This window comes from Schistocerca cancellata, chromosome 2 (assembly GCF_023864275.1).
Source record: "Schistocerca cancellata isolate TAMUIC-IGC-003103 chromosome 2, iqSchCanc2.1, whole genome shotgun sequence".
NCBI classification, from domain to species: Eukaryota; Metazoa; Arthropoda; class Insecta; order Orthoptera; family Acrididae; genus Schistocerca; species Schistocerca cancellata.
The window spans coordinates 1,022,864,085-1,022,890,555 of record NC_064627.1 but is presented as its reverse complement, the minus strand read 5'-3'; the positions used below and the strand labels follow the sequence as shown (position 1 = coordinate 1,022,890,555).

General features: G+C 38.4%; 2 protein-coding genes across 5 annotated transcripts in view; one reads left to right on the top strand and one right to left on the bottom strand.

Moving 5' to 3' along the window:
• LOC126160666 (TCF3 fusion partner homolog) overlaps positions 1-12,915 on the top strand; it is a 30,452-nt gene extending 17,537 nt beyond the window's left edge. The window contains exons 4-5 of the mRNA XM_049916921.1: positions 12,222-12,476; positions 12,889-12,915. Coding sequence (XP_049772878.1) covers positions 12,222-12,476; positions 12,889-12,915 — 282 coding nt within the window. The remainder of the gene's footprint in view (positions 1-12,221; positions 12,477-12,888) is intronic.
• Positions 1-26,471, bottom strand: part of LOC126162994 (hydroxyacylglutathione hydrolase, mitochondrial) — a 95,729-nt gene that overhangs the window by 2,925 nt on the left and 66,333 nt on the right. For all 4 annotated transcript variants that reach the window (XM_049919854.1, XM_049919851.1, XM_049919853.1 and 1 more), the window contains exon 6: positions 18,498-18,649. In XM_049919854.1, coding sequence (XP_049775811.1) covers positions 18,522-18,649 — 128 coding nt within the window. In that variant the 3' untranslated portion in view covers positions 18,498-18,521. The remainder of the gene's footprint in view (positions 1-18,497; positions 18,650-26,471) is intronic.

The following is a 26,471-nucleotide window of genomic DNA, read 5'->3' as shown; positions in this document are numbered from 1 at the left end:
GCAAAAGAGGCAGTTCTCAGATTGTGATTGATATTGTAACAAGACTTAAGGAAAATCAAGACATGTTCATATGTTTTGTAAGCATTCACCAATGCAAAATAGTACAGGATCTTCGAAATTCTGAGAAAAACAGGAATAAACTATAGGGAAACATGGATTAATATACAGCATGAACAAGAACCAAGAATGAAATTCTCAGATTAAAAATGGTGTAAAACAGGGATGTGATCTTTCACTCCTGCTCGTCAGTATATACGTCGAGAAAGCAATGGCGGAAATAAAAGAAAGGTTCAGAGTGGGCTTAAAGTTCATAGTGAAAGGATATCAGTGATAAGAGCTGATGATGGTATTGCTATATTCAGTGAAAGTGAAGAAGAATTATAGGATGTGTTCACCAGAATGAACAGTCTAATGAGTACAGAATAGGGTCAGAGAGTAAACCAAAGAAAGACAAAGGTGATGAGGAGGAATATCAGAAAAATGAGTTGATCTCTAAACGTAACATGAACATTAGTTACTGTGAAGTAGATGAAGTTAAGGACTTCTGCTATCTTGAACGCAAAATAACAGGTAACTGATAAAGCAAGGGCGACATATAAAGTATATTAGCACAGGCAAAGAGGGCATTGCTGGGCAAGAGAATTTTGCAATTGTCAAACATCAGCCCTAATCTTATGAAGAAATTTCTGAGAATTTATGTTTAGAGCACAGCATTGTCTGGTAGTAAATAATGGACTGGGAAAACCCAAATAGAAGAGAATTGAAGCATTTGAGATTTGAAGCTACAGAAGGATGCTGAGAATTAGGTTGACTTAAGGTAAGGTGTGAGGAGTTTCTCTGCAGAATTTACACAAAACACTGGCAAGAAGGAGGGACAGATTGATATGACATGTGTTAAGAGACCAGGGAATAACTTCGATGGTACTAGACGAACCCGTAGAGGGTAGAAACTGTAGGGGAAGACAAAGATTGGAATGCAGCCAACAGATCATTGAGGACAGAGAGTGTAAGTGCTACACTGAGGTGAAGAGTTGGCACAATAAAGTAATTTTTAGCAGGCTGCATCAAACCAATCATAAAGACTGATGACTCCAAAAAAATCAACATGGTGTCTGCATGCTGGGTTTTCTTCTATCAGCCAATCAGACCTTGGGCTACACCACAGTTTAGGCTGCAAACCATGGGAAGCTGCTGAATTATTTTTAATGTAACAGTTTCCACGAATTTAAAGATTTGTCATGCACCAAGAGCTAACTTTGACAGGAAGTATACTAAATGTATAGTACCTTTAACAATTCATATTTGTCTATTCAGTACATTTTTGAAGGTAAATTACTTTGAAACCTAAAAGCTAGGCCTACAATATTAGTAATGTAAAATACATCTTTTATATTATTATGAATGTCACCTTTCCTAAGTTGATTATCTTTATTTACATTCTGGTATGAATAAATCAAGCATATCCAACGAGTTAGGAAATATATTCCTGCTCTATTGCCAGTACCAGTAATATTACGTCGCCACTGAAAATTAAAGTTTTGAAATAGAAAATGAGTCAGACTCACAGAAAATTTTGTTAGATACTGTGATGAAATATATATTATTTTGTTTGCTTACAGAATGTGTTGATGGATTTATTTGGTTTTTTGTGCCTTCTCTTTTTGTAAAGTTGACTTAATAATCTAAGGTGAACAGTATATGTTATGAAAGCTGCAGATTGTTTTCATGACTGAGGGGAAGCATTCAAATAAATGAATGTAGCAAAGTTCCCAAAACCACAAGTAAATTATTGGCTGATACAGCTTACTTAACAGTCTAGGACTGAACCAAGATGGGCCTTTTCTCCCCAATTAGAAATGATGTCCATCTATGGCAGCTGGATGGAAAAATCATGACTTTATGGCAGCATGTTTCTTTGTCTTCCATTCCATAAAATTTGACATGACTCAAACCACTGGGGTTGAAATTCCATACTTTTTTTTCTCTTTTATGAGGTAGAGAATAACTTTCTTTTTCCAACTGTTTGATATGGGTCCACATTTGAGCACACCTATAATGTTCTTCAGGGTTTACTAAAATTGCTTATCTGTTTGAAACTGGATGTAATCCCACTAGGCTGTAACAGATCTTGGTTTTGAATGGAAAAAAAGATAAACTACCATTGTCATTAAGAGAGGGGTGTCATTTGGGGTGTTGAGGACAGATGTTAGCAAAGTGTCATACAGCCAGGTTTACATTTACACTTATGTGGGAGTAGAGAAGTGTCCTTATAGCTTGTGACACACACTGAATGCATCCATTTTTGGACTGAGCCTTTTCCGCAGCTCGATAAGGGCTGTACAAGGAAGCAATAGAGAGAGAGAGAGAGAGAGAGAGAACAGGGGCACTATTTTGGCAGTATTGTGGGGAAGTTCATATCAGCTTTGACTGCAGGATGGTGTCAACAGTGCTGTTACACCGAGAAAATGACAATTTCTTGTGAACAGTGTGGCAGATGGGCAAACGCTATCTGTGTGCGAACAGTGAAGTCACAGTATTTTCTCTCATGCTCGCCAATGGGAAATCTGCATTTTAATAAAATTGAAGAGATATATTTCTAGAAACCAGTGAGAATTCAGTAATGAATTAAAATTCTGCACACCAGATTATGGGAGGGGGCAAATGGCCCCCTTACCCCCGGCTCTCCACCACCTCTCCCCTTTGTGTATACCTATGCTGCTACTGCAAAATTGATTTTACAGGACGGTAAAAATAACATTTAAAGAAAGATTGTAAGTCTAATTGCATAGGCTTCCACAGCCAGATTCAGTTAACATAAAAGTTTTCTGAGTATGGCACCGCATCGTATTGTATAAAACTACTGCTGGAGAAAACAAATGTTTCGGCCATGGTTGCAGCGGCCTCCTTCTGGGTCTACTGGTGCATTCTAGCTATGCTATCCCTTATATTTTGCTATTACTGTTCACTGCACAAGCCATTACATCATAATTTTAAAAAGATTGTTCATTTCATTGGTCACTTAAGGAAGAAGGAGAGGGAACTTTATTTTAATAGGTTACTGCGGTGGAGGGAAATCGTAACCTCTGTTATCTATTGGCTCTTGTATTGTGTGCCATGATTTGTGATAACCAGCGAATGAGAAGTTGGTTCCTGTTTACTAAGTGCTGGACGTCGGTCACGCAGCGGCAGTTACTCGCCAGTAGTGCTCACTTCTCGTGTTGATAGTGTGGTCTATTGGGCTCCGATTGCTGGCAGCCGAGATGGGAGCAAGCCTGAGTCCATCCTCTTTGTTCACATTCTTAGGGTGTTTAAGTATTTCGATGGCCTCTGATTTTGTGTTTTGTCATAATTGGCTGCTTGGCCAACACACAGGCTTCGCTAAATTTTATTTCTTTCAGGCAGTCTTGTTGATGTTCGGCCACTGCAGATTTGTTGTGTTGCCCTAGACGAATACAGTGCTCATGTTCCCAAACTAGTGTTGCTATCGGCCTGCCAGTCTCACCTATGTATGCCTCTCCACATTCGCCGGCCGCGGTGGCCGTGCGGTTCTAGGCGCTCCAGTCCGGAGCCGCGCTGTTGCTACGGTTGCAGGTTCGAATCCTGCCTCGGGCGTGGGTGTATGTGATGTCCTTAGGTTAGTTAGGTTTAAGTAGTTCTAAGTTCTAGGGGACTGATGACCACAGCAGTTGAGTCCCATAGTGCTCAGAGCCATTTTGAACTTCTCCACATTCGCATTCCACCTTGTACACACCTGCAGTGTGTAATGCATCCACCCTGTCCATAGTGGAGCCTAGCACGTCGTGGATCCTGCGACCAGGTTCTTCTGTGAAGCCTGTGTGTTGGCCAATTAGCCGATGATGATGAAATGCAAAATCAGAGAGGCCATTGAAATACTTAAACACCCTAAGAACATGAATAGAGAGGATGGACTCAGGCTTGCCCATCTTGGCTGCCAGCAATCAGAGCCCAACAGACTGCACTGTCAACACAAGGCAGGAGCACTACCAACGTGTAACTGAACACACCAGTAGACCCAGAAGGAGGCCACTGCAGCCGTGGCCAAGGCGTTGGTTTTCTCCGGCAGTAATTTTATAGAATATGATGTGGTACCATACTCAGAAAACTTTTATGTAAACATGTTGAGTGTTCTTTTTGACTCCAAGACACATTTTCGTGTTTGCGGCTCCAGAAAGTGACGTATTTTGTAGTTTTGTATTTGTCTGCATACTACGAATATATGCAGTTTAATTGAGGTGCCACAATGAAGATCCCTTCAAAACACCCTCATTGTTGCTATGATTTGTCGTGTAAAAGTATCAGGAAATGTACTGTCAGTGGAAAAACTGGTACCTCTATTCCAAGCTCAAGCTGTTTTAAGATGGGTCCATTATTGAAGGAAAGGCATTTTTAATGATGTATCTAGCAAGCTTTGGAGAAACAAAACTGCCAAATCTTAAAAGGAACAAGGCTCTGTTCACAGCCCGTAGGTTCTGTTTTCGACCATAGGATGATCTTTGTTAATGGTGACATAGCAGGGAGCCTGTTTACTACTGTATTTAGAATACCAGGTACCTTCAGAGTAGATGTGCTGAAGGGATGTAAATCCCTTTCAAATTTACTGAAAAAAATAACTTTCTAAGCCAACATAAAATATGGACTTTTCAAATTTTTTTTGTTTTGTGCTGTAGACAGTTTTGGCTTCCATGTTCCAAATGGATTTCAAGAGACTGTTTTCACATTATTGAAAAGTGTTGACAGAGAAGTAGCACAGAGTCTTGGAAGAGAACATCATATTGTGACACTTACTTCGAAAACCTTTCGACAGTATTTGGTTGGCGAGTTAAATAATTTCATAGTTGTAATATAAATGTTTCCTTTTTCCAGTAATAGAAACAAATGTAATGTAATTGACTGCCATGCTTTTATTGAAAATCAAACTCTGATAAACAATGAGTTAAGACAAAATAAAGAGCGTTGTCAAAAACACAAAAATTGGCAGTAACAAGAAACAATGTCCCTAAGTATGATTAATGGAAAAAATAATTTCTCTGGGTTTAAAAATCTTTTGTAAACTGCAGCAATAAAATGTTATCAAAAAGATGTTTAATGAAATGTTGAGGCAGGTGAGTACACTAAATACCTTTAAAAACAGTAATTTCAATAATAAAAGTAATATGATGAAATAGTTCATTTTATACCTTTGCCTTATTATTACCATGGTGTTGGGGTTTATTGTTAATATTATTGTATGGAATTACATGGTTAACGATTCAGATAAAATGAAAAGGCACTGAAAAATGGGTGTGAACATGGGTAAAAGAAAACTTTTGCCCTGTCAGTGTGCCATGTCCAGTATGTCAGTAAGCTTACGGTTAAAGCCTTAAGCTCTGCCAGAGGCAGATCTTGGGAAGGGGGGTGGGGGCCAAAATCCTGGATTTGACTCCAGTTTCTACCCAGAAGTTTATCTAGTAAAACACAGCATATACTTATTTATGTCATCTCAGTGCACAATTAGACTTCAGCAAGGTGTGGTCAGCTCAATGTAAACACCATGACATAGCAGAGTAGCAAATGTGCTTTTCTTTATAACAAAAACCTAGAATTTTAACAGCAGTTGAGAGTTTTTACACTTTTCCTGTTGATTTATAAAAATAACATCAATTACTCGAGTGAACTTCGTCAGTGCCAAGGTTGATACCTCGTGATTTGAACAAGAAAACAAGTGAAATTGCAAAGAATCTCATCAAGAACTGGATGTAATTACAAAAGGAAAGCCACGCAAAGGATATGTTCCTCAGAAAAATAAGTTGCAACTGAAGCAGTTTTGTGGTAAAAAATCAGTAGTTAAAAGAATTAATACTTTGATCAGAGGTACCTCTGTTATTCCTAATAACCAAAATAATGGGTGGGAGAGAACCTAGTCACATCACCAGAAGAGCTAATGAGTAAGAGTGCGAGAAAAATTACAGGAAATAAATTGGTTAATGATACGAATAAAATTGCAGTTCAAACATTATCCCTGTAAGACTGAAGCTTAGAGGATCACAGTTATGCTGAAAAAGTGGTTGGAAGTGGAGTCATTCTTACATTTTGCACTGAGTGATTAATAGCAGGTAGTAACATAGGAACCTCATATGTCTAGCATCTCAATCATTGTTTGTTCTATTAATTGTTTTCTTCATTGTGTAAGTTTGATTTGGGCCATTAGTAATAACTTTCATACAACTGTGAGTAAAATTAGAGTACTAAATTATGAATAAGACCACAGACAGATGAGTTAAAGGGAGAACTGTTAACTAGTGAAGGAAAATGAAATCCATATGAGGCAGAATATACTAGTCTGAAAGATTCATGATACAATGAACAGATCAAAAGCTTGTTAGAATCTGAGGTACTAATTAACCAAAATAGGTCTCCCAAAGCTAAATACCTATAAAAATCACAGAAGTCACATGAGGATTATATTTCATGAAAGCAGGTATGTTTTATTTGATAAAATTGAATTACTGCCTCTTCCCTGAGGGATCTTACACATTTTCCTTCTGTCATATATAAACAATCACATCTACAGTTATATCTGTTAAAATTCTCTGTCCAGAACTTGAATGGTGTCATGGGCCATGATATACTCTCTCCAATATTTTCAGCAAATGGATCAGACCATACTTCTTTAGTGATATTAATTGTATCACCCAGTCTTTTAAGAACCAATATATCAAACATTTAAATACAAACTCGAGAAATGTATCAGAAGTTGATTTATACGTTATTAGAGCAATATTTTGCAGAATGGCAGGAGAAATTCTAAGAAGCTTAACATGCAACATAACACACTTGTGGAGAGTAGACTAATATGACAGACATTGCTCCTCACATAAATTGTTACGAATGTATGTGTTAGATGGCTTTCAGAAGATTTCATATGATACGATGCCTCATGGATTCTGTTAGCATAAAATTTCATATCATTACTATTCTCTGTTTATCCCCCGCTCTCTCCACATCTTGCTTTAACCAAGGCTCAGTTTCATAAATGTCATACATGTAACATAATTATATATGAGGAAGAGTCAAATGAAAACTATAAACACATAAGAAAAGAGAGAATGTGGTAAACATGCTGCTAATGGTGTCCTGATTGTTTACTCCCTGAACGCTGTCATGGAGATGTCTGAAGTAGCACAAAGATAGCTACCCCTTTGGCAACCAACAGTACTCTGTTATTTGGTTTCTCATAGTGTAAGTGTGACATGTATTGTAGTTTGTAAAGATCCAACATGGTGTTGCATGTTTGTCACAACAGTCTATGAATGAAGTTAGAAGTTCCCAAATTGTTGGATGTCCATGGTCAACACTCTTTGTGAGGCACAATGCATTGTAACTTCTGAAAACACTGCAGTCATTGTGATATAAAATTGAAAGTGCCATGTGGCATTTAAGCAGCCATAGTCATGGTTGATCACACCACACTGTGCATGATCTCCAATTTCACAAAGAGCGTGCTAGATAAGTGTCACGGAAGTTGGCTCCTGAATTTTTGCAGCAAATGTTTTATGCATGTGTGCACCTTCTGCAATACTTTGCACAAGTATGTATTGGTTGTGTGCAAGAATCATTGCTTGTTTCATGGATGATTGCACAAACTCCAATTCCTTTTTGAGGCACTTTGTAGGCACTGAGGAACTTGCATTGAAAACGGAGGAAATTAGGCCAAAAGTGTTTCATCAGGAGACTGGACAGGTAGAAAACAACTGAAGTTATCCTTAGCACCTATTGGTAACCCAGCATTAGTATGAAATACATTGGTCACACGACTAGTGACAGTCACCAGAACATCTTAAACCAAGATTGTTATTCGAGGAGCATAAAAGACCTCATAGTTTAGCCAGCAAGATCATCTTTCACACAGCCCAAAAGAGCTCACAGCTTTGTTGGCGGACAAAAGACGCATTTACCTTTATGTTTCTCCAATAATCTTCCTATTTTCAAATAAACTTTACCAACATATTGGAAAATGACCATTCCCCTTTGTTCTTCACTTTATTCCAGTTCTTCATTTTGTCTAAGATGCAAAATGAAGCGATTGCTTAGGATGTTGGTCCACAGAGCAAGAGCCGTATCAAATTCAGACAGCATATCTGATGAGATATGTCATCTCTGTACTGTATTTTTAGAGGATGGATATTCTGAACAGTAAAATTCAGTGTGCCTTGTGCCCAGCACATTCTAGATGAAATGAGAAACTGGAAGAAAGTGAAGAACAAAGAGGAATGGTCATCTTGCTGTAGGTTGGCAGTGTTTCTTTGAAAATATAAAGATTATTAGAAAAACAAAGCTAAATGCGTCTTTTGTCCGCCAACAAAGCTGTGAGCTCTTTTGGGCTGTGTGAAAGATGACAGTGGTCAGTGGTTTAAGAAGGCCTTGTGTCTGTAAGATTACCTGCAGCTGCGGGCCATCATACATTGGACACACTTGTCACACTGTGGAGGACAGATGCGTTCAACATTGATGACACACACATCTGGATCAGCAGAGAAATCTGCAGCAGTCAAGCTTTGTCTCAGTACAGGACAAAATTCTCTCATTGTCCTCTTTGTACTGGGACAGCATTATTAAAGCAGCATTGGAAATTCACAGCTTACTAATGTGCTGAACAGGGACACAGAGCACAGACTTAGTACACCATGGGATCGAGTGCTGGCCATGTTAAGATCACAAAGAGGAACTATTGGTTGTACAAGGGATGACGCCGTGGTGGCGACATAGATTTTCAGATGATAGTGGCAAGGATGGGCACACGCCAATGTGGATAAGTATATTGGCAGGCGGATCCCAATAGAGGCTGCTGGAGTGCAGCAACACACAGTGTGACTGACAGATGCTGAGCATGTGTTGAAGTTGTTGGTTCATTGTCTGACAGGTGACATACACTATGTGATCAAAAGTATCCAGACACCCCCAAAAACACACATTTAGCATATTAAATGCATTGTGCTACCACCTACTGCCAGGTGCTCCATGTCACTGACCTCAGTAGTCATTAGACATTGTGAGAGAGCAGAATGGAGCACTCCACAGAACTCACGGACTTTGAACGCGGTCAGGTGATTGGGTGTCACTTGTGTCATACATCTGTACACGAGATGTCCACACTCCTAAACATCCCTAGGTCCACTGTTTCCAATGTGATAGTGAAGTGGAAACGTGAAGGGCCATGTACAGCACAAAAGCGTACAGGCCGACTTCGTCTGTTGACAGTTGCAGAGGAACGTAATGTGTAATAGCTACATCTATCCAGACTATCACACACGAATTCCAAACTACATCAGGATCCACTGCAAGTACTATGACTGTTAGGTGGGAGATGAGAAAATTTGGATTTCATGGTCGAGCAGCTGCTCATAAGCCACACATCACGCCGGTAAATGGGAAACAATGCCTCGCTTGGTGTAAGGAGCGTAAACATTGGAAAGACATTGAATCACAGTGCACAAAGTGGCGATCCGGCAGGATGTGGGTACGGCGAATGCATGGTGAACGTCGTCTGCCAGCATGTGTAGTGCCAACAGTAAAATTCGGAGGCGGTGGTTTTATGGTGTGGTCATGTTTTTCATGGAGGGGGGCTTGCATCCCTTGTTGTTTTGCATGACACTATCACAGCACAGGCCTACATTGATGTTTTAAGCACCTTCTTGCTTCCCACTGTTGAAGAGCAATTTGGGGATGGCGATTGCACCTTTCAACATGATCGAGCACCAGTTCATAATGCACGACCTGTGGCGGAGTGGTTACACGACAATAACGTTTCTGTAATGGACTGGCCTGCACGTAGTCCTGACCTGAATCCTATAGAACACCTTTGGGATGTTTTGGAACACCAACTTCGTGCCAGACCTCACTGACTGACATCGATACCTATTCTCCAAGAAATCTTCCAGCACCTGACTGAGCTTATGCCTGTAAGATTGGAAGCTGTCATCAAGGCTAAGGGTGGGCCAACACCATATTGAATTCCAGCATTATCGATGGAGGGCATCACAAACTTTTAAGTCATTTTCAGCCAGGTGTCTGAATACTTTTGATCACATGGTGTAGCTGTCACTCTCACTGCCAATCAGGGTATCTGCACTACTGGTCGCCAAATTTGATACATTCATGCCTGTGCACTTTCTTCTCAGACTGGCATAAATAGGAGGCTTCAGTCACAGTCTCAGCAATGTGTACGTCACACCTGAAGATGGTGATCAGTTGCACTGATTAAACATTGTGGAAATTTCACATTGTCTTACATCTTGCCCAAGAACCAGGAAAGCCTCAAGCAACAAATAATTAATTTTACTAATGATGAGAACAAAAGAGGTTTGATAGCGCTGACAGAGATGATGACAGCAAAAGTTGGCAAGTTAAAGGTAAGTAAGTCAATGGTGTGCAAATTATGTAAGAATGGACGCGATGCCAACTGTGTCAGGATTCAAGTATCGTGTCCTTTTGAGGCAAACTGAGGAGCCACTTGATTGAGAAGTAGTGGCTCCAATCTGGATTGAGACGTAGTGGCTCTGGTCCCATAAACTGACATATGGCCGGGAGAGCAGTGTGCTAACAACATACCCCCCATAACCACATCCAGTCATGCCTGACGGCTGAGGATGACACGGTAGCTGGTCGGTACTGTTGGGCCTTCATGGCCTGAGTTTACCATGTAGATAAATGTATTATCAGGTAGCGATTTCTGCAATATGTTGAGCAATATAAGGAAAACTGCCTGCACAAACTTCACAGCTTTTGTCACACAAACCAGGACTTTTCCATTTATGGGGCTTGATTTTAGTAAATGGCTGAATGAATGAATAATTATTTGCGGATGAGAGAACAGTTCTTCTACAATAAAGTGAACTAAAGCAGCCATCGATTTATTTGTTTTTCATGATCACCTCACTGTGAACAATTGTCAAACAACAATGCTAGGCAACATTTAATTGTTGTGAATGAAGAGTTTTGTTCTGTGGGCAGTTCTCTATGATTGTAACAGGAAATCTCTGGACTGTCATGCAGAAAGGGGCAGAAAAAACTTAAAAATACATAGAGACAAGGAAAGCTGAGCTTTTCATATTTTAAGGGAGCGCCATCCTCCTCTTTATTCCACTGATGCTATCATTCCATTTGATGCTAAATTCCATACAAATGATCTGGAGTCTTGCAACAGAGTATAATACATAGTTTTGATATGTCAAGCATCTCATTCTTAACCTGAGAAAATAACAGCTGATGTTTTTCCTGCTAATAAATGTTGTGTGTCACCTACTCTGGTGCGAGCCTTTCAATGTAATGATACTTCAGTGACTTGTGTATCATATTCAAGTTGCTTTTCAGTTGCCATCAAAGGCCCCTTACACATGTTTCAACGAACACGGGACTTTCAGGCTATTAGCCAAATACACTACCCCTGTGCCGTGTGTTTGTGGGGCAACTTTTGGCACCCCATGGGCCTGATTCACATACTTACTCATGGGCTGCCTCGTCACAGCAATGCTCCAAATGCATAAAGTCAAATTTATAGTGTCCACGACTTTAATTTTTATGGGGTAGCACATTGATATGGATAGCACCTGTTTTTGAGGAAGGTCTCATTTCATGTGAAACCCAGATTTTTTCTGTGGGCCAGATTGAATCCAGTCCTGGGCTACTGGTTGCCCACCTATGTTCTATACCACACAGTCATCTTGCATTTGCTGTTTTTGTGATACTAGATTTAGTGTGATGACACAGAAGACTTGGAGGGCTGTGCATCATGGAGAGAGAAAAAAAAGTGTGCAATTTCTATTGCTACTACAGGAGAGATATCATGATGGTGACGGACAGAGAAACTGAAAATATAAAGTCATTCAATATGGCTTCAAACAAAACAGTAGACGACAAATCTACAGTCATTGTTGAGGAATATCACTAAGAAAGGTAGTTTTACTGATACGCTCACATTCTGGTCTTGCAGTAAATGGGAACTCCATTGTGCAGCACTTAAATACATGTGACAGCACTCCAATTTTAAGAATACTGGAGTGCATGCTGTTGTTACCCCCCCCCCCCCTCTCCCCTCTGTGATTCTTGGGTGTAAACAATGGTGCTGCCACCATGGCCAGGTTACCAGTAAAAAATCTTTATTATTTGTCTTGATTGTAATGTCAGTATCACACTATACATAAGTAAATTTTCCATACTTATAGGGAACTGCAGCAAGCGAGAAGATAAGTCGCAAATCTGGGAATAGTTCAACAGGAAAACGTAAAGGAACTAAACATGCTGATCCAAATGCTCCAAAACGGCCAGCAAACCCTTTCTTACAGTTTTGTCAAGAACAGCGGCCAATTGTTATGGAACGCTTAGGACATGAACAAAAAGGAGAAGCAGAAACATCTCGTCAAGAACTTACAAGGCAGTTAGCTAGTCGGTGGAACACCCTTCCAGCTGAAGATAAAAAGGTATTTGGATGCTAAATAAGCATTAAAACATACATGATATTTTGCAACAGTTGTTTTGTTACAATTATGTATTAGTGTCCTTGTGTCTGTCATAGATACAACCTTAACATAAAACATGCTCTTTGAAGTTTAATTTTTTCAAAATAAATAAATAAATAAATAAAAGTTGTCATTGGTGGAGACAACATCATAAACTGTGTTTCATGTGCATTTTACTACAGAATACATGATTTTGTATAATGGTCAGGAACTGAAATACACAATTATTTCAAGCTTGCAGCTGCTTATGTCAATTTCTCTTTACTGCTGCTAGGAGTTTTTTTAATAAGCATTATTTCTTTATGGTAAGTACATAGGTAAGCTGTAATACCAGTAGTGTTATAATATCTTGGTACACGGCACTGTGTTACAGGTTTACTACGATATGTACGGAAGATGATGTGTGAAATGAAATGAACTAAACTAACAAATATACAGCCACACATGGAATCAAACACACTGTTTGTTGGTATCTGTTATTTTGGACAGAGGTTAGGAGTGCTTTGTCTTCTTGTGTATATTGAACACTGGAGTGAAATGTGACATTGGCTTGCAACCTCAGTTTGTCACTGTATTTATTTTCATGCCAATGTAGCTAGAGTCAGTGAAGCCAATTAAAGATATGTGTAAGAAGAGCTTTTTTGGGGAAGTTGAAATAATTTATCACTCCAGTAGATACCTTTTTACTTAAGCTGGTTCCTCTTGAATGGATGGTGGCAGCTACAGGTTAAAGGCACACCCACCCATTATGGTACACTTGACCAATGGTGGAACCTGTGTTTGTAAAGTAAATTTACAAAAAGAAGACATTTTACTACATATTTTTAGACGGCAGTAAAGGGCATGAGTTCTGTGTAGCATACTACGAGATGAAACATGGCTGCAAGATAGCAACCTGCTGCAGTAATTCGGTTGTTGGTAGGTCTGGTATATGTATTCCGTATGATACTCTGTCCCATTACAGAGCTGCTTCCTGCTCCAGTCATGGATGTGACATGGAAAGAATAATAAACTAAAAAAAGATAATCCTGGGAAATCACTGGGAACTACTGGCTAAAAAGAGGTAAATTTAAAATTTATGTACAGAACTTCCATCAACACTTATTTTTGAAGAACAAGAGCAACTTATTGATATTTTTTCAGATTACAATTGAAATCTAAGTTAATTTCCTCATTACTGCTAGGGTTTTGGGGCACATTGAAGCAGGAGTATCCACAAGTAGGTAACAAGACCCTACAGGTTTTGATACTTGTTGCAAGATCCAACTTACTTGATGTAGGTTTTTTTTTTAGCACTGGCAGTCATCATCACCAAATACAGATTACATGCGACTGTAGAGAAAGAGATGCAAGTTTCAATTTCCAATCTTCTCTCAAGATTTGAAGAACTGATGACAAAGTTGATTGAAATGTGTTTCCAATAATTAATAAAGAAATTATTATACTTTGAAACATAAGCTTATTTACCCAATACTTTGAATTAGTTGTCATGTGCAAAAGGAGTCACAAGTGTTTATGTTTCGCTGTCGACCCAAGACACTTAAAGACCACTGCACTGGATGAATAAGGCTGCAATAATAAACATTGATTTTTGAAATCCCACCATAGCATAGTGGTTAAGTTATTTGGCTGGTATGCTGAAGGCAATGGACTCCCATTATTGATACTGCTGAATCAGACAGTAGCAACAATATTAATGAATTATGAATGGATGAGAAATATAATGAGACTAATTTAAAGCGATTTTTGTGTACTTAGAAGTCAGTATCACATGTTAATAAATGTTCAGAATTGTAATCAATCTTTTTATTGCTACACTGCAAGTTTTATTACTGGTCCTCTTTAATTTTAAATTGGTTATGAGAACTGGTATGGAATTAGTAGCAATAAGCACCATCATTCAATATGAAACTAACAATTACAATTCCACAAGTCCTGAAAGCTTTTGTTATATGCTCTCTCAGTTTTTAAGTATGTAAATAAGCAATATGTAGCAGTATAACCTTGTAAGAATACATAATGAAACCTGTAGAACTGGGCCAACTGGTCTTAAGTATTGATCATGAAAAAAGCTGTTGTTCTTCAGTATGTATGAAAATGTAGTGGGTAATCAGTATAGAAATATTCTGCAGCAAAATGATTTAATGACACATTTTGTACACCACTGCAATGTGAGGCATGGAAATAAATTTGAGTCACAGGCTCAAACTATTTTAATATTATTTTTTATTCACAAGAATCTTATTCCATGCAATGATATATTGTGACTCACTAACAGGGATATAATACTCTTCTCGTATTCATTCTAATATCTTTCATAAGAGAATTGGTGACGCAATAAAGTTATTTCGTAAACATGCAAAGTGGCCCTTTGCTGTATCTGATTAATCTTTTATTTTGCTCACATAGGTCTGTCACTTTAATGAATTGCGAAACATATTCTTTGCAAAATTCTTCAGATGTACAGGGTTTGGGCAAAAATATGGAAACATGGCAAGAAATACGTGCTTGAACAAAAGTGCAGATAGTAGCTAAGCTTACAGGTTGCACTGCTGTTCAGAGTGTTTCAGAAGAAAGTTTATATCTGAAGAGCTTTCTTCACTTGTGCAACAAATCAGTGTGTGTGTGGGGGGGGGGGGGGGGGGGGGGGGGGCTACAGCACACATTTCCAATACGTCTATGCTGCGGGTTCATGAAATTCCTCAGGGGTGACTTAAATTGGCCTCCCTGCTGTTCAGATTTGAGCCCTATCGATTTTTTATTATGGGGATATGTCACAGTGGAAGAGTATGCCAATAATCTGACTTCTCTGAAGGAAACTAAAGAAAATAACAATAGTGAAGCGGCAGCCAACCCAATTTCTGAATGCCAAGTTGTCATGCAAAATTTTGTTCATTGTTTAAATGAATGAATAGGCACACTGGATTGCCTTTAAATGACATGTTTAAGAAATAAATTCCTTAACTGTGTATTTCAGTAATAAAGATTTTGTTGATGGACTTCAATCTCTATTTTACTCTGACAGATCAAAAAGAAAGTTTCTTTTGAGACACCCTGTATCTGATCACCAATGGCACCTGTGCCAAGCCTTCAATAAGATGCAAGTGTCATTTGTGGTCAGAACAGTGCTCTGTGTAGTTGTTAGTGAAATTATTTAAGGACAAAGTGACTTTGCACATGGGAAAATTGTTGGTGCTCGTATGATTAGTGCTTCATAACCAAAGTAGCTGAAGTGTTTGGTGTTTCAGGGAGACACCATACAAAGAATGAGGGAAAATATAATCTGCTAAATCAGTGCACAAGTGTATGTTAAGTGGTCATGATGGTGTCCCTGAGGAGCATTGTGGCAAAAAATAAGAGAATGACAGTTACAAAAGGTGCTGCAGAACTGGATGTCACACTTGCAAACCTTGTCAGCACCAAAATAATGTGAAGGAAGCTCCATAACTAGGGAACTGCAGGGTGAACTGGCATTCCAATCCACTCTTCAGTGATTCAAATACCTGCAACTGGAAAATATGGTGCCAAAGCGATAAAACTTGGACTGTGGAGCAATGGAAGAAAGTCATTTGGTCAGATGTGCCTTGTTTCACGCCGTTTCCCACCTCTGGCAGAGTTCATAGCCCAAGAGTGAAACATGGTGGGTTTAGGTGATGATTTGGGCAGCCATATTGTATTCTGTAGGGCTCATCGGTATTCTGCAAGGTTGCACTAATGACAAGGATCACGTGACCATTGTCACTGATCAGTTCTCTCCCACTGTACAAGGATTGTTCCCCAACAGTGCTACTGTGTTCCAAGATGACAAGGGCCCTATTCACACAACTTGCGTCATCTAGAACTGGTTTTATAAGCACGAGGACAAATTGTCGCATCTGTCTTGATAATCAGTCACCAGATCTCTCAATATTATTGAGCCTTTGTTGTCTACTTTGGATGTTCGTTATCCACCTCCATCATTGTTACCTGAACTTGCCACTATTTTGCAAGAAGAATGGAATAAGATTTCCTTGAAAAACATGTAGGATCTCAATTTATTCATTCCAAGATGACTTAGAAGCTGTTTTGAAAGGCAACAAGTTACTTTAATAGTATTAAACGTGGTAATTTTAGTCTAACCCTGCACATCTTGAGGTAAATAACGTACCTTATACTGAAAGTTTGGCAACACTTTTTAAAATTACTCAGTCCTAACTGTGGATAGGATTATGTCATCATATAGACTAGCAAACTTACATTTTTTATTGCACAATAAACTTACCAGCAGTATGTGATTATTAGCAATGGCTTTGCTGCAAACTTAGAGTTTGCCATTACAGTAAAAGCAAGGACAAATGTTCTTTTGGCAACACACATTATTTCTTAATTCAAAATGACTTCTTACAACAAATATAGTCGCAATGAATGATACTTCAGTGCCTATGTATTTACTTACTGTGCAATAAAATGCTGGAATGAATGATTACCATAATCCATTAGTCAGATTTTAGCATTTGGTCCCAGTATTTTTGGAAACAACAAGAATCAGCCAGCAGTTACTACAAGGAGCTCTAGAAGAAACATTTTATGCCGATGTCTTCATTGTAGTTTGTAATGGAAAAGCGGAGGGTAGCGAGGAACAGTTGTTTTACAACATGGTGCTCTGTGACTGACAATGATACAAAGGCCTGTTATGCTCTATAGCTGACAAATAAAAAACCATGATTTAGATTTAAAAGAGTATTTCAGAATGTGTGGCTGCTAAGTGGCTGTGATGGCAGCTGTCTCTCAACATGGACCCAACTCCACAGCTGCTGGGAGTACTCCCAAAGACGCAATCACAGTAGCAGGTGGTAGTGTGTAAAGCGATGGATAGCAACAGTGCTAAACTGGAATTTCATGACAATTTACAACAAGACGACGACGCCACATTGTGGCTCTCCAATAGTAGGATGAAAAAATCTTCAAACTACTTTTTGGGTCATGATGGAGCAGGTTGTTATAACATGTCACAAAGTTATGACTTTTGATATAAAATAATATCAGTTTATGCATGTAGAAACTGATGCTTAAAAAGCTTCTCAAGCAACAAGGTCAACAAATTTGGAAAGCACTCCATGACACTAGGGTCATAGTGATAATCATTTATTTCTTTAATAGAGGCTATGTATTCATGATGAAGCATATTACTTCTTCTGTAGCATCACTGATAGGGTAAACAAGGACTTCATCCCAGGTATATCCTCCCACCATCAACAGGTTCACAGTAATGCAAACTGGAACAGTACAATAGTTTAGCAGCTGTGATAACTAAAAATAATGATGCAGGTTCTGAAATATTTCATGCAATGAGCTATTTTCTTAGATTGTATTTAGCAGCAAACCACATTGTCACTAAAAACACAGAATAGGATGTGTGTGTCGATTTTTCTGTTGTGTGACTGACAATGCATTACATTGTCCGAGTGGCTCATTGACACTCGTTCAAATTTCTTCTGGCTATACGTATCGCAGCACTGCTCACTCATGCAATGCTGTGACCATCATGAGTCACATCCAAAATCAAACAGTGCTTGCGTTGGACAGCCAGTCTCATGGCAGCCACATGTGAAGATCACACCTTGCACCTAACGGGTTCCTTCTTATGAGAAACTATTGGAGGACACCCCCACTCCCCCCCCCCTCTCTCTCTCTCTCTCTCTCTCTCTGTCTCTCTCTCTCTCACACACACACACACACACACACACACACTCACACTCACACTCACACTCACACTCCTTCATTGAAATTGAAGTCATAACACACATAAATTAGTTTGGCTAAATGGATAGAACCAGTTTATTACCTGCTGATGTTTTATGACAACTTGACAGCACAGTATTTTAAAAATATCAGCATCACAGCAATTTTTTTTACAATATTTTTATATACAGCAAAATATGTAAACATAAAAACCATTGTATTAAAATGTAAAATTTACAATTAAACATTGCCTTTTAGTACCTTTTTATAAGCCTTCTGAAATTTTTATGCTCTGAAAGAGTCTTTCTCCTTTCTGATGGCTCCCATTGTAGCAATTGCTTCACTTAATCCGGCATGCTTCTGTACTGATGACTCATGTACACGCATAAATGGATTTATTCGCTTTTCTTCACCTACAGGGGGGAAGAAAGCACACACATACCTAATGTAAAATATGTTTTCACTTAGATACAGTTTTTATGTTAGTGTCAACACGAACTATTTCACTTTCACCAGCTTTGAATGGTCAATGTGAGAAATACAACAAAGTAAATTGCAATGTCAGAACAGTGTAATAGAGTAGTAGAAATATTTGTAGATTTTAATAAATTTATAACATTTGACCAGATTAGGAACTATAAAATTCATCACAGTGTTTCCTGATGTGGAAAATTGTGAACAATACAGGAAATTAAATTTGTATGGAAAGGTGACAAGCTGCCTAAAGTAGCAGAATCTTTAAACTTTAGGCAAAAGCACATTTTTGATGAATTTAACAATTGGTTTTCATCAGCATAGCAGAAAAAAAATGTTGATAATAAATGCATGTTTGGAACAACGAAATGTTATGGCCCCTGTGCCTAAATTAGCATGAGGAGTACAGAATACTAAATCATAATCTTAAATAAATTAGAAAATTATATTGTATCCAGCAGCTTTGTACAAGTAACAGATTTCTTGGAGGCTACTGCATATAATACTTACTAAAAATTATTCAACATGTAAGGTAAAAATGTATAGTTTCTGAATAAGGTGGGTATGTTTGAAAGTTAGGATAATAGTAAAGGAACAAAATATCCCAATAAGTTTGATATGTAGACTCCCAGATAATAAATTAACACAAGTATTCCTATTTTAACTACAAAGTCTCATACAAGAATTATCAAGCGAGAAGAAAATTACGATAATTGCAGATTTCAATGAAAGGAATAAGTTAGTCCAATGAAACAGCAGAATGTACTGATCAGAGTTTGGTATATAGTTACAGGTTAGATACAGAAGTGTGACTGAGCTAACTTAAGTTTATAAAGATAGATGAGTAATTTGACAGGATGATATTGATAAGAGATGGTTCTGTCTTGATTTGAAAACTTCAGATAATTCTGCATTTCTTGTTGAACTTTCAGAACTGAACTGACCAGACAATAAGAAAATGTGGAAAACATACCACTCCAGTAAAGAAAGCATGAACAGATATATTGTGGGCTTGGAGGAAGTAGTAAACCAGACACTGAATTGTTGTATTACAAGTTCTAAAATCTGACACACTTTCTTTGCACATCTTTAATGAAATCTCTCATCTAAAGTGAAATAAAAATTACAATCAAACGGAAGTGAATTACTTTTGGCAAATAAAAGTGTCAAGTGCTAAAAGAAGACAGCTACACTAGAACCAAATAGTAGTACAAATGAATACTTTACATCAAATTACATAAAACTGCAAGAGTTTTACTGCAGGAGTTTTTAAAACAAATTCATCCAATTTCACAAGGCAGTATCTTCCACATGGATGAAGATACATGAGGGGGTTAATTTCTCCCTTACCCACAGGACTAGAAAGTTTTTATTTTCAACCAATCACCCAGTTTTACAATATTGTGAGGTCGTACCAATTCCTTCGTCATTGCTTTAGTTAACACAGTGATAAGTTTTGTTGTCATACGTCCACGTAAGCAGCAATAATATAAAATAAACACCGAGCTAGGTGAGAAAAAATTCGTGATCTGTGTAAGAAAATTACTCAAATTCTGAGCTAGCAGCACAATCCCACAATGAGACAGTTATCTAAAATATAATTAGAAATCAAATAAGTGGTTAGCAGAGATCTGATGCAACTTTGATGTTTAATGCTTCAAGTGGGTCACTACTGTGGGGTAACACTTGTATGTGACAACAGAGTGATATAATGAAACTTCATTTTATTTTTGTTTAATTAAACAGTGATTGAGCTCATATAATTTAATTTCATTTTGTCATTGTTTAATTGAACTCAGATTAAACTGTGATTTTGCTCATATATGTTTAACTTCATTACACGTGTTAGTATGTCACGTGCCTGCTCCTGTTACAGGAAACGGCACGCCTGCCCAAGTGTTAACGTAGGGGTTGTCTTACATTCACAGACAAAGCTTCAGAAAAAGAGGTCATATGCAGATTTAATTTGGAAAATTTGAATGGGTGGGAGAGGAAACACAAGTGCCAGTTTGGCTGAGCATTAGGGCAAATGTGAGATGCAAGGAGGGGAGTGATGAACAAGCAGCACATTTTGTCTTTCTGCCACCATGGGAATGTATGTCGTATACACTCTTTGGCATTGAACCTGGACGATAGCCAGCTGCTGTAGAGTCTAAGTCAGTACCAATCAATACATTGGACAAGCAACATATCCATACTGATAGTACTCTAAACCCACCTATGTGCACAATCTGCCAACACTGTAGGCTGCAGCAGTTTCTGGAGAAAGTTGTGTCTTCAGTTAGAGCTGTTGTGCGGCATCTACACACATGGTCTAATGGGTAACTGTATGTGAATCTGAATGTGATGTCTAATGCTCGAGACCACTTGTTGCCTAAATTTTTAGAGCATCTTTTGTCTGAATACTGGAGTCACGAGTGTAATGATGGCAAAGCTACAACGTATTTAATTTTTGGACACACCAGTGGTAACAGTTCTGACCAATAAAATTTTTGAGACAGATTTCATGCAGAATATCTGCTTGTGAACACCGCATGCACCAGAACTCTGCGAGTGGCAGTGCTGTGCTCCCTTTGCTCCTGTCAAAAGCACCACCTACTGATCATTGCTCTGAGCAGTATAAAATACTTTATTGCCAATACCTTCTCTGTGTGATAGCAATGGAAATACTATCGACGACAGTGCTGCCAAAGCAGAGTTACCAAACACAGCCTTCCAAAATCCCTTCACCACAGAAGACGAAGTACATATTCCCGAATTTGAATGAAGAACAGCTGCCAACATGAGTAATGCATTAAGTCTTCCGATCCAGACTGTATACCAGTTATGTTCCTTTCAGAGAGTGCCGATACAACTGCTCCATACTTTACAATCATACACAACCTTTCGCTCAACGGAAGATCTGCACCCAAATACTGGAAAGTTGCACAGGTCACCACCAATGTTCAAGAAAGGTAGTAGGAGTAATCCACTTAACTTACCAGGCCCATATTATTAACAGTGATATGAGGCAGGATTTTGGAACATATTGTGTTCAAAAATTATGAATGGTTTACTGACACACTGTCAACAGAGATGTAGAAAACATCGTTCTTGTAAAACACAACTAGGTCTTTACTCACACGAAGTGTTGAGTGCTATTGACAAGGGATGTCAAACTGATTTATTTCTAGATTTCCAGAAGGCTTTTGACACTGCACTACACAAGCATCCTGTAATGAAATTGCATACTTATGGAATATCGTCTCAGTTATGTGACTGGTTTCATGACTTTAAGTCAGAGAGGTCACAGTTCATAGTAACTGACAGAAAGTCATCGAATACAACCGAAGTGATTTCTGGCATTCCCCAAGATAGTTTTATAGGCCCTTATATAAACAATTTAGGAGACAATCTGAGCAGCTGTTTTAGGTTGTTTGCAGATGTCACTGTTGTTTCTCGAGTAATAAAGATTTCAGAAGATCAAAACAAATTGCAAAATTATTTAGAAAAGATATCTGTATGGTGCGAAAGTTGACAATTGACCCTAAATAATGGGAAGTGTGATGTCATCCACATGAGTGCTAAAAGGAATCCATTAAACTTCGGTTACACAATAAATCAGTCAAATCTCAAGGCCATACATTTAGGTAAATGCCTAGGAATTAAAATTATGAACAACTTAAAATGATAGGAACACACAGAAAATGTTGTGGGGAAAGCTAACCAAAGACTGTGTTTTATTGGTAGGACACTTAGAAACTGTAACAAATCTACTAATGAGACTGTCTACATGACACTTGTCCGTCCTCTTTTAGAATACTGCTGTGCGGTGTGGGAAGCCTACCAGATAGAATTGAGAGTACATCAAGAAAGTCCAAAGAAAGGCAGCACGTTTTGTATTATTGCGAAATTGTGAGAGAGTGTAGCGGACATGATACAGGATCTGGGATGGACTCCATTAAAACAAGTGCATTTATCGTTGTGGTGGAGTCTCACAAAATTTTAATTGTCAACTTTCTCCTCCGAACGCGAAAAGATTTTGTTGACAGCAACCTACATAGGGAGAAGCAATTGCCATAATAAAATAACAGAAATCAGAGCTCGCACAAAAAGATATAAATATTCATTTTTTTCCGCACACCGTATGAGCCTGGAATAATAGAGAATTATTGTAAAGGTGGTTCCATGAACCCTCTGCCAGGCACTTAAAAGTGATTTGCAGAGTATCCATGTAGATGCAGATGTAGTTGAGCATTGCTCCACAAAGAATTTCTACAATCTGAATTTCATTCTTGATACCAACAAGCTTCTATCTCATTCCTTTTTGTTTTAGAAGCGATTCTTCATGCAATTTTTTCATCACGAATTTGTGTGTTCATCAAGCCACTGTTAGTAACTGGTGTAGTGTGTGCTTTACTGTAATTGGTTGATTCCTTATGGTAAATGTATGCAATATACGGTGCTAATACATTGTGGTGTGCTCTGTTCTATAGCAAACTAGGCATGCTGCACATTTTGAGGTCCGTGTATTAATTCAGGGCTAAGGTAATGCTGACTGAAAGTTATATTTAAGGTATTCAGACAGATTTAAACTAACAAAATCACCCGGTTTTTAAGCTACCCAAAGTAGAAGGAAGTTAGTGCCAGTGTCAGAAAATTTCTGTAGAGGTCTAGTTACTATTTCAGAGTTTTAATACAGAGGAACTACATTAATCATAATCAGTATGCATATTTCACTACTATTCCCCTGTCATATGGATACTATGTGACAAACAAAACTCAAACTCATATATTTGACAGTTGATTCGAAGCTCTTCAGAGACATTTTTATATTGATACAGCTTGGTTTTCATAAAGCAGGCAACTATAACCATTAGTACAGCTCACCGAGTGAAGATTGTGAGAAGACTTAATGTGTGAAGGTTTTCTTTGGATGTAATTAAGCAATTTCTTCTAGCAATTTTCAGCTCCATTAAATAAAGCAGAAAACAAGGACCTTGAGAGCACTGGTATGCACCACAATTAGAACGGACAACTTTCACTGCACATACATCACAAGATGTATGTGGACCCACTGAGCTAACAAGATGCTGCTGGGAGCAGGTCTCTCTCATAGAATATTGGTCACAGTGCCTAATAGCACAATGTTGCAGATAATGAAAGATGTTACTTATGTGAAGTATGGCATTCTTAGAATCTCTTGGTTTCCCACATTGTGTGAGACCTATGCAGCATATGTCATTGAAGTGGATGAGGAATGCCAAGTGAATTTAGTGGAATAATTCAGGTCCACACACCAAAATAAATGCACTCTGACAAGCTTGCCAAATATTTGTAGTGATGTTGCCAATTCTTAGCTGTGCCAGGGGCAGATATGCAGTGAAATGCTTGTCATGCTCACCTTATATGGTCTCTCAGAGGGGAGGCACAAGTGCATTTGGTTTTTATGCAGTGTTATCCACTGATTCTTTCTAACATTGCCTTTCAGGCTACCTGTATTTAAGGCATTCACTTAGATTTAATCTAGAATTCCTCATTTCCGAAGCCTTCCAGCATGTTAACACCAGTATTATAGAATTTCTGCGCAGGGATAGCGAAGCTACTGATCTTAGTTTTCACTCATGCAGCATACAGCTTGTGAAACATTGAGGTATATAACTTTCCATCAGAACTAAAATTTCCCCAAAATGCAAATGAATAAAACACTTATACTGACAGTTTGCAACAAAGCTTACTTCACTGGACCAAAAGTAATTGGAAATCAATCTTTCCCCATAAGCCACGGAAGAGTAAGGTATCAAACACTTTGTCTCTCTAACTTCATGTGTCTAAATGCAATCTAATGCCGCATACAAACAGATTTTCACACTACCATGAGAATGCAGAAATACGTTGGTGTGGATGGAAGCACGAAGAAACATAGATAAACAACAGTTTGATGCCATGCAGTAATTTCAATATTCAGAAGAGAAGAAACCGAAAATTATGTTCAGTAACACAGAAACTAAACTCTAGAATGAAATTTTAACTCTGCAGCTGAGTGTGCACTGATATGAAACTTCCTGGCAGATTAAAACTGTGTACCAGACTGAGACTTGGACTTGGGACCTTTGCCTTTCACGGCTGAAAAGCCATGTCTCTGCAATATCTTTTCTTCCAGGAGTGCTAGTTCTGTAAGTTTCTCAGGAGAGCTTCTGTGAAGTTTGGAAGGTAGGAGACAAGATACTGGCGGAAGTAAAGCTGTGAGGACGGGTCATGAGTCGTGCTTGGATAGCTCAGATGGTAGAGCATTTGCCCACAAAAGGCAAAAGTCTCGAGTTTGAGTCTCGGTCCAGCACACGGTTTTAATCTGCCAGGAAATTTCAGAAACTAAACCGTAGATTTTGGACAGAGAGCAATTCTGTGTCTTCATTTGTTTTTCACCTTGAAATCTAGATTTATGATGCATACTAACTAGCCTGTTCATTGCTTTTGTAATGTTCCTGTATTGTTTGGAGGCTAACTTATGTAAAGAATCCAAATTAACATCTTTGATGGTTCCTTCAAATCTTTCCAGTGCCTTTTGTTTTCTGTTGTTGCTTGGAATTTGTAAAGCAGACCAGTATGCCTACTCCCACATGTTAGTGGAATGGGGTTGCCAGAGGCTTCTATTCGAAATCTTGTAAAAGCAAGAAATGCTAATTTATCCATTTGTATAAATCATTCAAACAACTGCAGAACAAACCCATCAAAAATAGTCTGCCACTTACAGTTTTAATACTGTAACTAGCAGCTGAGTCAATGGTAAATTATAGTCATGGTCAAACATTTACAGCTATCTGCAGCTGTGGCAGTGTCCATACTAAATATTCGACCACTGAGAAGTATACTGAGATGCGAATTTATCTTTTGTCACAGCATTGAACGAAAAGAAATTGTTGCAGAGTTCTGCCTGCATCACTAGCCTCCTGTTGAACCTCTTTTCTTATTGGGCGTTTCATATTGTCCTGAAAACAATACACCAAAGTAAATGTGCATATTCTATGGGGAGAAGCTTCCTACATTCTATTCTTCCAGAAACGCTCATCTTGTGCGTCAGTATCACATAGTGATTGGATAGCTCTTGTGAGTGAACAATTCATAATAATAATAGTAATATTAATAAACTAACAATAAATTAAATTTATAATATTGCAGAAGAAGGCTGACAATCAAAAATAAGTAATAACAGGCTGGCGCAAGGCAATTTTTTTTTTTAAGCATTTTGTTACTAAATTCCATTTCGGCTATTAGCAGAGTAAAAAAGAAAAAAACTGATATGATTCATATTTGTAGTCCAGCAAGATCAACTGGCAACTACCCTTGCCTCTGATCACGAGGGCACGGTGCCATGGAATGAACATGACACTAAATTGTTTAGCACTCTGTCATTGCTCTGGTGGTAGTTAATGCAGACATTTCACAACATGACATACAAAGCTAATTGAAATGTAAGCACGGAATGACCACCTGGGGTAAAAAAAATTACACTTACAACATTGATGTCACATAAATGTGATGACTATTCAGAGTACTGTATTCAGTAAAGGAAGAGAATATTACAGGAATTTAGCAGGATCACTCAGCGCCAGTCCCAAAAGTGAGTGAAAGATTGCAAGGCACCCAATATCGTCAGCCATACTACTGCCAAGCCTCAAGCACACTAGCAAAATGAAGAACTTCGTGGACAACTCACAATGTCCTCACTGCTGTCCACAAGCTGCTCCGGTCCTCAGTGGCGCTAATCTAAGGGAAGATTTC